General features: G+C 40.6%; 2 protein-coding genes across 3 annotated transcripts in view; one reads left to right on the top strand and one right to left on the bottom strand.

Annotated features, from left to right (window-relative positions):
- Positions 1–16,979, bottom strand: part of LOC308589698 (uncharacterized protein) — a 474,186-nt gene that overhangs the window by 360,595 nt on the left and 96,612 nt on the right. The gene's annotated exons all lie outside the window — the stretch shown is intronic.
- The window catches only part of TMPRSS7 (transmembrane serine protease 7), a 35,667-nt gene continuing 27,946 nt past the window's right edge, over positions 9,259–16,979 (top strand). Inside the window, exons 1-5 of the mRNA XM_081198177.1 lie at positions 9,259–9,432; positions 10,928–11,129; positions 13,412–13,542; positions 16,244–16,311; positions 16,609–16,802. Of these exons, the coding sequence (XP_081054303.1) occupies positions 9,382–9,432; positions 10,928–11,129; positions 13,412–13,542; positions 16,244–16,311; positions 16,609–16,802 (646 nt within the window). The 5' untranslated portion in view covers positions 9,259–9,381. The remainder of the gene's footprint in view (positions 9,433–10,927; positions 11,130–13,411; positions 13,543–16,243; positions 16,312–16,608; positions 16,803–16,979) is intronic.

Below are 16,979 nucleotides of genomic sequence, written 5' to 3'. Positions count from 1 at the left end.
AGACAGGGCCAGTCCTACCATTAGGCAATGTGAGACAGCTGCCTCAGGCAGTCTAATCAGTTCTGTATGCATAATGGGAAAGGAAGCACCATCTAGTCCTTAATCTCAGGCAGTGAAATGTTTTGAGCCAGCCCTGCCTCCAGATGCTGGGGGACTCCTAACACACAGCAGTGCCAGCCAGCCAGCAAGGGCAGAGATGTTGGGAACTGGAATGCAGCGATATCTGCAGGGTCATGGATTAGCCCTGCCAATCTACCTCAAGTAGAATCTCCATGAGCTTTGTGTCTGTAAGGGAGATCTTTCAGAACCTGTAAGAACAGCCATTCCACTGGCCAGTTTTGAATGGAAAAGTGGTCCTCCCATCCTTCCAGGTGACTGGAAAATTAACATTTTCAGCTTCGTGTGTATTTCACCCACACCCAGACCATAGCTGTCCAGGGCTCACGTCTCTGTCAATGCATCATCTGTGACCTTAAATAATGTTATAAAATAGAGACTTACTGCTGTGTTGGAGCAGCAGGAATAAATATGGCTAGAGTTGTGACGAGTTTAGTACTACATACTGTGCTGTGACCTTTAGTTCTAATGAGATTTCTCTGGAATGGCCCCCATGATAGAAATTCTCTCTTGCTGCCCTGATAATGGATCAATCCTAGCAGAAAATGATTAGTGGCAGCAGATAGACAATGCTTTGGAGCTGAGGCCTGTAACTGTATAGTCTGGAGTGCAGGCAGATCTTCTGCTCAGAAGAAGAATCAACAAAATAGAATCCTTTAATTGTGTAGTGTCTTAATATTTGCTGATATGGTCAACAACCAAAGGGAAGTCAGGGAAAAGAAAGGAAAATATATACAGTATTCGCTTTGGGACATCTTCATTCTCTTCTGTTCTGTCTTATTTAGTAAGCATGCAAACAATAACAGGTATACATAAATAACCCATTTAAAATGTGTATCATTCAAAATCTCAGATACAACGTAATCTGTGAACCTATTGCAGCCAACCTTTTAATAGCTGTGCATGCAATGAATTCTTATACTTTGGTAATCCTGGTTTGTATAAACAAGCACTGCTGAATCAGGATAGGCTGAATGAGAGCTTGCTCATATAAATCAACGTTTAGTGATTTATGATTTAGTTGATTATATAAATGACTCTGAGATTTTCCCAGATATTTGCCTTGTTGCTGCGTGTGCAGTTGAGACAGCTAGACAAAGACAATTTTTGCTATTGATAATGTTCATTCAATAAATCATGCATATCAAAGGAGGATTGGATTGTAAGTAGGGGGAAATATACAAGCCACACGGCTTCACACATGATATGGATATGGCAATATATTTATAATCTTTGGGGCTTACTATGTCTATGAAACTGTAAGCTATTAACTGGTTAACATTTCCCATTTGGAGGACAGTTTCTAAAAGCCACATGTCCATGTCCCTAAGCTATCTCTTGCTAAAGTGCTTGTTCAATAATGTGTGAAATGCAATGAAGTGTGATGGGTTTGCACATGAATGCTTGGTTTCTGTTGATGGGTAAAGTAAAATATAAAGGTGCAAACAGAGGCCTGAAATGCTAATTTAGTTTGGTTATCAGTCCGGTGCTTTCAGAAGTGACTGAACTATTGTTTTAGGTAGAATTCTTACAATTCCTAAGATACGCTATAGGTCTTGGCTAGTGAGCAATCCACTGGGATTTCACTTTTTGAAGATCATTTCTCAGTCTTGAGCAGCAACAAACTGAAGGAGCCAACCTGAATCTTAGTAGTTTCTGGGTGCACCAATCTATTCAATATTATTATCGCCTAGCTTTTAAGACTGGCGGTATGAAGGATGGGATGTTCTGTGGAGAGAGGAGATTCCTTCCCATTCATTCTTCCTCCCATTGCTGCAGTCCTGCTCCTTCACCATCCAACTTGTCTTGTCTCCTGCCAGGCATGCCATGTAATCTCCCTGTGCTTTGGTTCCTTCCCTTTCAGTTCCTAGGGTTGTATTGTGGTTTGGTGTCTGCTGCAGTACTGACACTGGTGTGTAGGTCAACCAAAGATTAGAAGGACTCTTCTCTTTAAAAAACCCCTCCATGTAACAGAGGTAGCACTGGAAAGAGATGTTAGTCAACACAGTTCAGGTGACCTAAACTGTCCATCACAGCATCATCTCCACAACAGGGGCACTCTGGTCTGCGGTGGCTACTGGTTTTTTATGCAAGGGCCACATTTGCCCTTAATGAACCTTCTGGGGGCCACTCCACACAAGAGTGTGCACATATCTTGCAACCAGTGATGGCTGGTGTCCACTGAGACTGGTAGGGTGAAAAGTTGGGAGACTGACAGCAGATGGAGTGAGAGCCAATGACAGGAGGAAACAACAAATTCTAATTTTGCCCCCATCCTCCTCCCTGCTGGCTTCTACATGAGCAACAATGCAGACTAAGGAGGAGGAAACTAACAGGCCATGCCACTCCTGCAGTGTGGGTCTGGCTGAAGCTGGTGGGGCAGAGCCCCATTTTCTCCTATGAAACACTGCTTGTAATAATAAACATAGTTTAGTATGAAAGGATTAGCATATTGTGTAAACTGATGGCATCCCATTCCTTGCAGATGTGAGAATTAAAAGGTATGGGTTAAACAACAAAGGAGCAAAAATGCAGCTTTGTCTGCTGCTGCTGCTAATTGTAATAACAGTGATGGTTTTAAGAATTAGAGTGAAAGAGTAAAATGTTGCGAGGTTCCAGATGGTTTGTGAAAAGGCTGAATGATTGCTAGTATAATTACTCATTGGTGTAAGTGGGATTCTCAAAAGATGGCAAGAATCTGGAGTGGCTGCCATAATAGTTGGAACAGAAGTCGCTTTCTAAACTGCAACATTCAACCAGAATGCTTTTTGAGCTATAGCGGGAAGACTGCCCTAAATGTTTGATGGACAGTGAATCTGATCCCTGTGAAATGCTGAGCTGTCCAATTTCTCACAAGGAATGGGTCGAGAATTCAGTTAAGCATCTGCATGCCTGGAAAAGAATCAGCTGCTCAATTTCTGCTCGTCATGCAGCTGTTGAAAGGCACAGGAGCCTTGCCAGAATAAAAAGAATGGAAATGTTCCCTAACTCTATAGAGCAAGAGAACACCATCCCAGCAAAAGAAGAAATTTCCAGGGTGAAGATTACATATCTTGAGTTAGAGCCTGTAAATATCGCACAAGGCAGTTACATCCCACAAGGCAGTGGAGGTTTAGGATCAGAGTTTTCCTTCTCTTAGATGGACTACCTTCCCAGGTTCATGAGCCCCATCTGCCCCTCACTTCCCTCTGCAGCACATGCAGAAACGGCCTTCTTGACCATTGATCCCACTATTGGTCTCATCTCCTCCATTTACCAGAATCTGTCTTTGCATGCAGGGGAAGTCCCTAAGTCATTAAGGGTTTGAGACCCATTGACTACCCTCACTTGGTTTCGCTGGCCAGTTGAAGATGTTTCCAGGGTGTGGCCACTGTTGTTGTTGTTGTTGCTGCTGCTGTTAATAATAATAATAATAATAATAATAATAATAATAATAATAATAATATGCCATCCTGAGGGGGAGGAGAGGAAAAGAGAGTCCTGTTGCATGACTCTGTTGGTACAGCATTGGATACACAGCCCCTTTTAATTACTTTTGTAGTCAATTTCATAGCACAATTTCTCCCTGCCCTATAAGACAATGCTGTAAATCAATAAACTAATATATTCCGAACTGTTTATACTGTTTGTTTTTGCTGCTCCCTCTTTTTACGCACAGGGTCCCTTTTCCAGACAACCATTCAACAGTTTACCTTGGCACACAACTACAAGAGCAATGTCTTAAAGGGATTCTTGTTCACATGATATGTGTATTATGTGCTAAGCATGAATTCTGACAGAGAGCTCAGAAGAAAGAATGCTGTCTGGATGCCATTGTCAGTATTGCAAGGCCACTGCTATAAGTGCCACATGTGCCTCTCACTCACAATAGGCTGTGCTTTGAGAGCAGCAACTGGGTAATGTGAGCAGTCCCTTAAGAATTTGAATCTACGATTTTCTGTACCTTGAATTCCCGCCGGAATAGGTTGATGCAGGCAAACTGGATCCACAGATGTAGATAAAGGTAGCATTTCACAAAGCATTGAGAGATTGCTGGCTTCAGTTGAATAAAAGCAGCTTTAGGGATTCGTATAGCAAAGAATTGTGATACTCTCTGATGCCTGACCTTCTGAAACTGTGTCAAGAGAGATGGACCTAGTTTACAAATTTGGCAAATCACTTACACGACTTTAAGTTGATTTTATGCTTATGACATATATCTAGATGAACTTGGGATTCAATAATGGAATCGACACAAGATAATATCACCAAGGCAACTATCGGTAAACAAACAATAAAGGTCCATAAAAATGGCAAAAGTAGTTTCTTTCCCAAATAGGTTTTATCTTAAACAATAGAAAGCACTGTAAATAAAGAATTCAGTGGTTCAGTGCTCATTTCTTCTCTTTCCAAAATAGATTTTATCTTGAACAATTGCAAATGCAGTAATAAAGAGTCCAAGTGTGATATAACAGTGGTTCAGTGCTTGGACATCATTCCGGTAATCTGACGTTTCATCGCTAAAGAGTTTAGTCATCGATAGTAGTACATAATAAACAAGAGAAGGCAGGATGTAAATGTCTTAAAGGAGGGGTATATCTGTTTTCCATCAGGAGGAGCACAGAAAGAGGACGATGTCCTTTGGTTTGTTGAGCTTTCCAAATGACATGATGGGGCACCACTGCACACCTGACCTCCAGTCGGTCATGTTGCTGTTGCTTGCCAGGGGGCAGGGCGCACTGGAGAGGTTGTTGTGATGCAAATACACCAGCAGAAGTGTTGGATAGGCTCTGCCAGTGCATTTGGACTGCACTGAAGTTGCCACCACCACTCCCTCTACTTCCCAGGGTGCATAGGAGCCACCTCCTAGGGTTTGATGGGAATTGCCATTCAAGTGGTGTGTTTGCACCATATCATGTGATCAATTATGTGGGGTGGGGCTTACCTGTTCCCCTGCCCCAATATTTTATTCAAGTTGGCACCCCTGCCAGTAAGCAGTAGGGAAATACCCAACAGGAGGTCACATGCCTACCACTGGTATGGCACATTACACAGAGGCTGTTTTAAAGTAGCAGCTGATACCACATGGTCGGATTGTTTCCATGATTGTGGCTTGTCCTGCTGACTACCTGATAGTCACCCTGCCATCTCAGACCTTTCATGCTGGGTGCTTGCAGTCCAGTTTTGTTAGATGACTGGGTTTTAGAATTATGAGAGCGGGAAAGAAATATCTCTGCATCTCCTTTCTCCAAGCCAAGCATAATTTTTGCACCACCATATAGCCCCGGGGAATCACAGGTGACTTTTGGGCCATTATTCCAAGGAAGTGAACCCAACATTTTAAGCCCAATTTCAGATCTATGTAGCTTTCGAGTCCACTAATTCCAATCACAAGGATCATTTTACTATTTAAGGCTATATTCCTAGCCCTACTTACCTGGGGGGGAAAGCCCCATTGAATTCAGTAGGACTTCAATCTCTATCTGTATCTCTTTCTTGCAAAATGATATATTTGTTTTGTGGGACTGTCACAAGTGGTACAAAATAATAATCAAATCCATTTTCTGTAGAGTGTACATTGCCAAGAACCTCCAGGGGAAAAGACCACTCCCTTTTTATGGCAAAAATAAAATAAAATAGACAAATATAATGCTGGCCAGAGACAATGATGTAAATATATATTTTAGCACAATTAAATTTAATATTATACTCTCTTTCCATCTTCTTGATTTCATTTTTTAAAATCTTTCTCGCTGAAGGGAAAAGCAGGATATTCCTTAAGTAAATCTCAATATATATGGAATACCTGTTTCCAGCAAAGTATAGGAGTGGTTTTTGATTTGTTTTGTTTTCTATGCTGGCAAAAAGGTAATTTTCAAGATGTCATAGGCTACATAATTTTAATGGAAGTGAAATGTTTGGGCTTATTTCTACATCTAAAAATAAGCTATTGAGCTGATGACTAAGCTTCCTTGCTCATTTAAGAGCCTCTCTTTAAATACAATAATGGTTCAATCACCTGGGATACATATTCCTAATTTTGGAGGAAATTATTGATTGAATGAAACTGAAGGCAGTGTCCTTGTCTGTCTTCTTTGCAATATGAACTGTGGAGAACAAAAAGTCATTTGGCACCTCAAAGACTAACAAACCTCTTATGGGGCAAGCTTTCATGGACTGCAGTCCACTTCACCAGATGTATGATGCAATCCTAAATTGGCAAGCACCTGTCCATAGGGGGTGGGGGGTGGGAATGCAGAGGAGTGAGGTCAGGGGGCATGAAGGGCAAAAACAGAAGAGTACAGCAGTTAGCAGGAAACAGACTAGTGACAGTGGAAAATAGAGCATTGGTAATAACACAAACATTTTGGCATTGGTAAGCCAATTAGCACCAGTTGATGAAAAAATACATTCACACTTCCACCGCTAACAGTTTCAAAGTTGACAGGAACAGCATCTTCCAACCATCAACTGCCTGTTCTCAGCATCTGCTACTCCAAGATAAACTGTTCAAGAGACTGTTGATATATCACATCAATGGAAAGAGAAGCTGATGAGACTTTCTTTTGGTCACTTGGATGAAAGGGTAATGAAGCAAAAATGTTAGCCAATAGGAATTGATGCCTCTTCTGTGTCCTTAAAATGTCACAGGGAGCTGAATGGATGATTAGCTATAATATGTGCTCTGTTACCCTTTCAAAATCCATGGCCTATCATAGAAAAGAAATATGCAAGCTTCATCTACATAAATTCATTTCAATTTGCTGGATTACACTTGTTACAACTGCGTCATAAGCCAGACGTTTTATTCTGGAAGCTCTGTTGGTGACAGTTATATATCGGGTCTGGAAACACTATGAAACCCCCACCAGTCTTTAATTTTCACAAGTCAAATGTTGAAATTCAGGAGAAATCGATGGATTTCAATTACAAGTTGGATATTAATCAACAAAAGAATCTACTGCCAGCCATAAGAGTCAAAGATCTGAGATGCCCATGTGTTTGACTGTGAGGAATGTCCCTCAAGAAAAGAACTGAAATCTAGTTGTATGTGGTGGTGGTAAGGGACCATTTCCCCATGATGTTGGGTTTCTTTAATACTGTGCTGGTCCTGCTGCAATGCAGGGTGGTCCTGGTGGATATGAAGGCAGTACAAAGAAACAGCTGTGCTGAATTATATTTGCAGCTGGTGTGACAGGCAAGAGCCACAGTGTCCTCTAGTGGTTGTGAGTTCCAATTAACACAGGAGACTGACTTATACCAGGCCAGCCACATATTAGCTACTCTGACCAGCTGCAAGGCTACTTCACAGAGGTCATTCTACCTGCAGAACATGTACTCTACCACTGAGCTCTCTGCTGCCTTTCCTAGCATCTCTCAGGAGAGTTTACAAAGATGGTTGAACATTCAGGAATAGCTCCTTATCTGTTTTTGGAAAGGGCTAGGGGTAATGACAAGAGTTTTCTTGGCTTTGCTTTACTAGCTGTACAACTCCACTGAATTTGTGCTGTTTGTGAGCAGCGGTTCATTCTGTGCGACATATTAGGGCATGCCATTTTAGGGGGTGAAACATAGTTTTTGCCATTTACTTCAGTGAGGAGTCTTAAAAACATGTTTTTTGGTGTGAGGAATTCAAATATGCTATAGGTTTTGTGGTCGGACAACACTCAGCTTGGTCAAGGTTTGATGAAGGAGCACATATACTGCTTTCAGAAAACCCAGGAAATTTAATTTCACCTTCTGAAAATGTCAGGGAATGCTAAATAATAGTAATCATAAATCTTATTGATATATAATATAACTGCAAGTGCTAGGCAATCATTTTTAATGTTTTCCATGCAATTTTACGCATGCTTTACAAGCAAACCTAAATTATATTAATTTAATCAGAATAACTTTTGAATTCCCAAGTCATTTTACAACTTTTTAGCACCGCTCATTTTTTAAATTTGAAAGTAGAAAAATTCAATCAACATGCCCTACTGTTATATGCAGGAGATGCGGTAGGACTGAGTCTCAGCTTCATGCATGCCTCTGACCTGGGTTGTATACCCTAACCACAAAACCAGCTCATCTGTTACCATTTATTTTCTTTATACATGTTACATACCAGTTAATATAAAAAAGCTCCCTCTGCCATCCTCATGTGACCCCCTGCACCTTACCCCCATCTGCCTCAAGGGGTTAGAGAAATAGATTTGGATGGTGGCACAGGCTCACACCTGATTATCATGCAATGTTCTACCACGGTTTACTGTTATATTCAAACAGGACTGCTAAACTACTTAAAGTCTGCAGCATAGTTATACTCTTAGATTAATGTGCAAACCTGAATGTTCTATTTAATTGAAAGAAGCAAGGGATAAATCACTAAGAGGAGGCAAAGGTTATCAAAAGGCCACATCCATCTAGGTTCAGAATTAGGTTAGTGCAAAAAGATCTTATGCAACCGACTTGCAGAACTCTGCTTTTCTAGTGATACCCAGCTGCAATTCCAGCATTGCCATGTGCAGTGCATAGGAACCAACTCCCTGGACCCCGCAAAGTTGATGGGCATTCCCATTCAAATGATGTGTGTGCACTGTGTCATGTGATCACTTTTGTGGGGCAGGGCTTTCCTGGGCCCCCACAATACTTTATTCAAGTTGGCGCAGTACTGGGTTTCCCAATAAGCAGACTAAGCACTTGCTTAGGGCACCCATGAAGTGGGGGCACCAAAAAATGAGATTTTAAAAAATAGAATTTAACATTTGATATTTCAAAAACAACAGCATTGAACTAGTCGTCAAAAACAGAACTTTGTGAGACTTCGTTACACCCCATTCCCTCTTCTTTCCCTGCTGTTCTGTTTTAATTACTTTTAACTACTTATCCTTACCTAAACTAGCAGGCACCCTGTGAGGCACTGTCATTGAAAGGTGTCTAAGCCTTGCTGCTAACAATGTTAAAGTATACATAATATACAAATACAATATTTTTTAATGTACTATAGTATTAGGAAGATAATTTGAGCAGCCAAATTTAGAGTCCAGTGCTGCTTGATAATGTTTTGTTTCTTTTGAAATGTTCACAGCGGCAGCAGAAAAGGGCAGATGAAATTACCAATGGAAATTCTTTGATGTAAATTGATGCCACCCCAGGAAAGTCTGCTTTGACGGTGTTACCAGTTCTTCTTCAAGCATAGTTTCTAACAGTCCTTGGCAGTAGATACCTGCAGCTCTCATTGTGCGAGTTCTGTTTATTTGTTTGTTTGCTTGCTTGTTTGCAAAGAATCAGCCTCCTACAATGGATGAACAAGGCAGTGACAGACCTGCTAATCCTGAAGATGAATTAAGTGTAAGTAAGTAAACTTTAAATGCACTGCAATGTTGTGCCTGGTTGAAATAACAATGTGTTCTGTTTATCATATACTTGCTGAGCCCATGAATTATGAAAGCAATATCTGAGAATTAACTGGTGCTGTCAATGCTGTAGCTAATTTTAACTGGGTTTTTTGGTGAAATATGATGTGCATTTATTTACATGCAATTGATAGGGCACAAGATCAGCCCTTGAGAGCTGATGGCAGGAGATTTGCATCAGGAGGCGGAGTGAAGTTCTGTTAAAACTTATTTCATTCCTGGGTGCAATTTTTGAAAAACAAATCAATTAATTATACAGCATATCTAAATATAGTTCGCATTCAGCTAGTTGGCATAGTAACTGTTATCCTGGACTGCTGACAGGTGGTTAAAAGGAAGAGGAGGACTTAAATAATTCAGTGTTCTGTGATACTTAAATTGCTTTATTAATGGGAATGAATTCTACAATGCATAATCAGAGGTGGCCCAAGCGAGGGGGCGGGGAGACACATTGTTCTTTAACCGATTAAAGGAATAATTTGAGATACTTAAATTATAGCAGTCAACTATGAAATTTGCTACTCTGGATGAAGTAACCTTGCTGAAAATGCACTGTTCTGCTGTTGGTGTCTGACCAAATAGTATGATGGAAGGAAAAGCAAGGAAGTTCAAAAGAGTTTATAGTCCCTGTGAAATATTTAAAGGGAGAAAGGGTTGACCAGGAAAAATGTGAAGCCCTGTTAATAGGATTTGATTTATATCCTGCCCTTCTTCACAAAGAAGCACAGGACACTTTGGATATGGGAGATGGCCCTTTTTGAACTGAGTGTTTCAATAGCAAAAGGTGATTCTTTGATGGCTACTGATAGCTGGAAAATTGAGCAGTAATGGCAGTTGATGTCTGGTGGCTGCTATGTACTGACTCCACCTCACCTGCTTGGGCTGGAGAGAAACATTTTGTGCTGTAGCCAGCAAAGTAAAGGGAGGGGGAAGCAGATGTGGCATTATTTGCACGGATTTATAAAATTATTATTATTATTATTAGTAGTATTTACAAATTGTAAGTAGCAACCTTAGTGCTGCATATGTGGGGTGCTTCAAGCCTATCACTTCACCAGATTCCAGATTGTCATCTCTGCTGACTGTGTTGAAATTCTTTGCTGCTGGTATGTTATTTTATATAGTGCACCAAGGACACAGTAGTAAAATAATAAACAGACCATGAGAAACAGTTTTAGGAGTGTATGGTTCTCCTAACTGAAAAGTAAGACTCATTGAGATTTACATTTGTGTAAGCATACCGGGATTGTGTGGGATATCACAACTGCTGTGGCATTTTGATGAAGCAATAGAGCACTGAAGAGTCACTCAGGACTACACTGACGGCATGCCATTCAAGTGTGGAATGAATATGTCTGCCTTTGGGAAATGCTGAACTGAGAGATACTGGACATTTATCTATGTGATTCTTTCCCCCCTCTTTGATTAAGGTATCAAATGTATCAGTACAAATGGCAGATTCAGAAGAAAAGTGGGAAAGAATTGCAAGGAAACTCAATAGGTCAGCAAAATCAAAGAGGAAAGCCAAAAGAAACAAGTCTCTCTGGAATTTTCAAAATAAAATCATCCTGTTTACAGTGGTCCTCTTCATTGTAGGTGTTATAACTTGGACGTTATTGTGGCTCTTTATTGGTGAGTTTCTGTATCTCTGTTGTTGTTTTTTTAATATATAATAATATTTATTACTTTTACAACAATTTAAACACTTACAAAAGAAAAAACAAAGAAAAAACAATACATTATAATACAAAAACACTACATAAAAATTAACAAAACAAAACAAAAACACTTTAAAACACATCAAAAGAAAGAAGGGAAAAAAGGAAAAAAGGAAAAAACTTCCAATATCTTATCTTTCTTTCCCATATTTCCACGGCCTCCTCACACCTCCATTTTTGTATTCTACTTCTATTAATTATTTCAGCAATTCCTTACCATCTTCCCCTGTTTCTATTTATAATAGTCAAAAATGTCACCTTTAAGCGCAACTCGTACAATCCAAAGTTAGTTTCAGTTTTCAGTTACTTTATTACTCCTTTTTAGAAGCAGCCGAAGACAGTAGAAACAATATATCTCTCTTATTCTGCTAGCTGTCAAGGAACGTTCTAAGTGCTGTCAATGGACATTCCAAAAGGTCAGTCCTACTAGCAGCCCTTTTCCAGGGTCAGAGCGGCAGTATTTTAACTCTCTTTACTCTCTCCTGCAGGCATACTCAGTCCACAGCTCCCCCCCTCTTCTCCTGCCTCCAAGGGGGATTTTATACTCTTTACCGATGGAAATTTAATCTTTTACAAAAGGCTTTCCAAGACTTCAGCTTACAGACTCCTTGCCTCAGTCTATTTACAAATAGGGAAGGTGGACTTCCTGTTTTGAACCCCCCCCCCGTTTCGATGCCAAATTAAACGTTTAAAATCCGATTCTCCCGTATCAGCTCTACTCACGGGTAATTACTTTGGAGTCAAATTGTCCACAGGAAAAAGTCAGTGCTCTCCGGCAACAGCTATGCGGCTTCGCTCCGTGGAAGAAGCAGACAATTCGAAGCACCGCGCCACTCACCCCACGTCACTCCGGGTCCCCGAAATCGGGTTCCCCCACGAGTAGGAGAGGCGCAAAAGGTGCCCGCCGAATCCCACATTCACAGGCTTCTCCCGCCTGTGATTTTTACGGGTCTCCGCCTTCGCCGCGGCGGTACAGACCCAAATTCCCACGGGGCAAGTTCCTCCTGATCAGAGGAACTCCGCCATTGCCGGAGGCACCAACCCGGAAGCGCGAGTTTCTGTATCTCCATTGTAGGCAATGCTTTATGAGGCCTTTCCCCATATTTACATTTAAAGAACACTCATAGAGGTATAAACAATGCTCTAGAAAATCATTTTCTATTATGTTGCTTTTTATTGGCTCTATAAAAAGGTTTTCTATTTACAATGGAGGCTGTTTTTCTCCTTCAGAAGATGTCTATGCCGGAATGTCAGTTAAAAGAGAATCCTAGCAGCATCTTGGAAAACCTGTTCCTCAGAGCCCAACATTTAGCTAGATATAGGAGAGTAGACTGGATGAGAATTTGGTTCTATAAGGTGTGCACCCACAGCTCCAAAGTGAGAGGAAGTTCTCCATTAGCTCTTCTTAATGAACTGTCCTCCACCATAATCAACCCAAACCGAAGTTTGTGTGTGTGCTTTATGTGATTTTCTGTAAATGCATTTCTTCCTTGTTTTACTTCATGATTATGACTGAGCTATTGCATTATTTTTCTGGCTCTATAGTAAAAAACTTTTTAAAGGGCAAAATTCTAATATATTATTATGTAGTGAAATTCCAACATATTAACATATTAAGGAAAACCTGGTCATGTGGGGGTCTATTGGCTAGTGTCTGTGCCCTTGACAATATACTTTTCCCAAAGCAGTTTACTTGTTTTTAAAACGAGTCTTCATTATATGTAAGGACTGACACACACATGAATAGATATATGCTGCTTTAATATTTTTAAAGTAGTACTTTGTCCAAAAGATAAGGTGACGCACATGACTGATTACTGATCTACCATTCAGATTGCAGGACTGTGTGCAAGACTGCACAGACTATCATTGTGTGCTACCTGGTTGGTGTTGACCTATATCAGAGCCTTCTTGGTAGCAGTTCTCTATCTGTGAGATGCCTTCCCTGGTGAGGTGTATCTGTCTCCCTTATTATTAACATTAAGGAAAGTCTGAAAAACATTCCTGTTCATCCAAATGTTTGATGGCTGAAATATACTATTCCTGGCAACCTTGACATTATTATTATAAGCTATTAGGATACGTTACTATTTTAAACTTTTAAAAATGTATTGTTTTGATGCTTTGTTGTGCTCTTTTTATTACCATAATGAAAAAAGGAAAAATAAAAATAACACTCACCTTTTTGTTTTACAGTTCAGGCAGAAAACAAAGATGCACTGTATTTTGTTGGATTATTTCGTGTTGCCAACATTGAGTTTCTCCCAGAGTATCGGCAGAAGGAATCCAGGGAGTTTCTCTCTGTTGCACAGAATGTGCAGCAAGTGGTAAGGAAAAAATAGCAACCCTTGTGTTCCACATTATCTCCAAAGCATATGCAATAATCAGCTGGTTGTGTGGACCCAGCAATCCTTGTCTTTTGTAGTGTGTCAATAAAGGGAGATAACACATTCTGGAATTTTCTCTCTGTGTCGTATTTGCAGTACCATAGAAAGATTACTGCTGTATCAGGATGAAAGCTCACCTAGTCCAGCATCCTGTTCTCACAGTGGCCTGCAACAGAACTCTCCCGGCTGGCGTTTCCTAGCAACTGGTATTCAGAGTAATACTGTCTCTGGCCGTGGAGGTAGAACATAGTCATCATGGCTTGTAGACACTGTTTGCCTTATCCTCCATGGATGTGTCTAATCCTCTTTTATAGCCAAGTTGATGGCCATCACTACAATGCCACAATGTCATGTAGTCTTCCCAGGGAAAACACACACACACACACACACAGAGAGAGAGAGAGAGAGAGAGAGAGAGAGAGAGAGAGAGAGAGAATCATAGAAGTGTAGAGTGGACCCCGAGGGTCACCAATCCAACCCCTTGCTAAGCAGGAATCTCAACTAAAGAATCCAGGGCAGATGGCCCTCCAACCTCTGCTTTAATACCTCCAAGGAAGGAGACTCCAAAAAGTTTCAAGTGAGTCCATTCCACTGTCAAACAGATCTTACCACTAGAAAGATCTTCCTCATGTTCAGTCATAATCTCCTTTCTTGTAATGTGAATCCATTGGTTTGGGTCTTCATCTCCAGAGGAGGAGATAACAAGCTTCTTCCACCCTCCATGTGACAGTCCTTTAGATATTTGAAGATGACTATCCTATCTCCTCTCAGTCTCTTAGCCAGGCTAAACGTACCCAACTCCCTCAACTGTTCCTCATAAGGCTTGGTTTCCAAACCCTTGATTGTCTTGATAAAAAAATTCCTTCCAGTAGCACCTTAAAGACCAACTAAGTTAGTTCTTGGTATGAGCTTACGTGTGCATGCACTGCACACTTCTTCAGATGTGTATCTGAAGAAGTGTGCATGCACACGAAAGCTCATACCAAGAACTAACTTAGTTGGTCTTTAAGGTGCTACTGGAAGGAATTTTTTTATTTTGACTATGGCAGACCAACACGGCTACCTATCTACTACTTGATTGTCTTGGTCACCCTCCTCTGTGCATGTCAAGGATTGTCAATAGCCTTCTTAAATTGTGGTACTCTGAACTGGACACAGTACTCCAGGTGTGGTAGACCAACACACATATGCAGATAATGAATCCCCCTTATACTGAGTCAGACCATTGGTCCACCCAGCTCAGTACTGTCTACACAGATTAGTGGCAGCTGTCCAGGATTTCAGGCAGGAGTCTCTGCAAACCCTCCCTGGAGATGCCAAGGATTGAACTTTGGACCTTCTGAATGCAAAGCAGATGCCCAACCACTGAGCTGCAGCCCTAATGTGGCTTCTTGAAGGAGTATGCAGCTTTCAAAGAACTAAATTCAATAGAAAGAGGGAAGTGGAAGGGCACTGCTGATGGGCGGGGGTTCAATAGTTGTTGGAATTTGGTACATTCTCTCCAATAATGAGTGCTTGAAATGGTGCAAAGGAGAGCAAAGGCACGAGTCCCAGTCTTTAATGAATATGCTTAAAATACAAGATGTGTCTGTGTGCATGAGTTATGCTGCACAGTCACTATCCAGTAGGTCCCATGCAACTTGTACAGCCACATCCCCAAAATAAATGGGTCTTGGTGGGCTGGATGGCTCAAAACTAACTTACCAAACTTTCAGCACTGTTCATTGTATTTCCCCTTTCTCTTAACCCACTGTCTCTGTTATTTACTGATTATTCACTGTGCACTGGAATACCAGCCAAGAGCTGGAAGAAAAACATGATTCCCAGGGAAGCACCACTTCCCAAGGATTCCTTCTGCTTTACATTGAAGATGCACCTGTTTACATAGGCATTCCCTCAATCTCTCAATCTGAGTCTTCTGATTTACTGTAATCATGGTGCTTTCTTGATTGAATTGTTTTACTGCATATTATATAGATGTGCATATTTTAATTTTTAATGAGATTGATTTATTGCATAGTTTAAATATGGATGCTTATATTTAAACGTTTGCATAACTGGGTGGGATTTTTTTGTGTGTAATCTTGCTTAGAAGTCTATATTGGCATTAATATGAATAATGCAGTCAACATCTTAAATAACTTATCATAAAGGTTCCATAAATCTCCAGTACTCCCTCCTTCAAAGCTGAGAATGATATTCTTGTTATAAGCAAACAGGGCTGCTGAATCTGCTGTACTGCATATCAGGCAACTCTCAGGGTGCTTCCAGACTTTCGCTATTTTGGGGCAGGATTCAATCACGTACAGACAAATTCAAGTCGCACAATTAAAGTTGATTTGAAGGTCTTGCATGACCTATTTCCTTTGCCTAAAGATCAACTCTTTTGTGATAAGAAAAGGAATGGGGGAATGTACCAGAAACTGTGGGGGGTAACACCTCCTTGACACAACATTGTCTAACCTCCCCACAAAGAAATCAGAATAAATGCTCATTAAACAGCCAACATTGTCTAATTACCCTGCAAAGAAATCAGGATGAATACTCAATAAACCAGTGATCTGGAAGTGCCCTCAGCAAGATTAATTTTAATTTAGTCTGTGTGGGATTGCCCAACCATTCTGTGCATCTTCTCTTTCAGATGAACTTGGTATATACCAAATCTGCTTTCTCCAAATTCTATAAGCAATCCATTGTCTCAGATGTCAGGTGGGACATATTTTCCATTTCATTTGTGGCTGGGGGTCTTAGCGAGAAATAATGTCGTGTTGCAGCATTTACTATCCATGTACTGTCTCTTGTTGCAAACCAAAAGCCTCATCATATGTGACCAAATCCAAACACAGAAAGCACTCCCATGTCCCATAAAGTATCTTACATTTTAAAAATGTTGGTACATTAAAAACAACAACAGCAACAACAACAATGATAAGAAAAGCTATAGATTTTCAAGCACCCGAGTCTCAGAAACACCGTGATGTAATTTCCTTTTTCATTTGATTTCAGTAACAACAACAATGGGGGTCTTCTTGTCCATTTCTGGATTGTGTTTGTGGTGCCACAGGCTAAAGGCCAAGTGTTTTGTGAAGATTGTGTAGCTGCTATTTTAAAGGACTCAATTCAGACAAGCATCATCAATCGAACCTCAGTAGGGAGTCTTCAAGGCCTTGCTGTCGATATGGACTCCATTGTGCTTAGCGGTTGGTATCCCTTGGCAGTTGCTATTTTTCCTCTGAAGAAAGTGAACCTTCTGACACAATTAATAGCTTGCTGTACTGAAAAAAACTAGAATCTATAACTTTTGCCTCTGAAATAATCACCTCATGGAACTGGAAAAGGAGAATTGCTATGTGAAGATCTGAACTGGGCCTAATGGT

This window comes from Podarcis bocagei, assembly GCF_964188305.1.
Source record: "Podarcis bocagei genome assembly, chromosome: 6".
NCBI classification, from domain to species: Eukaryota; Metazoa; Chordata; class Lepidosauria; order Squamata; family Lacertidae; genus Podarcis; species Podarcis bocagei.
Note: the sequence above shows the minus strand (reverse complement) of the source record. Positions and strands in the feature narration are given on the sequence as shown.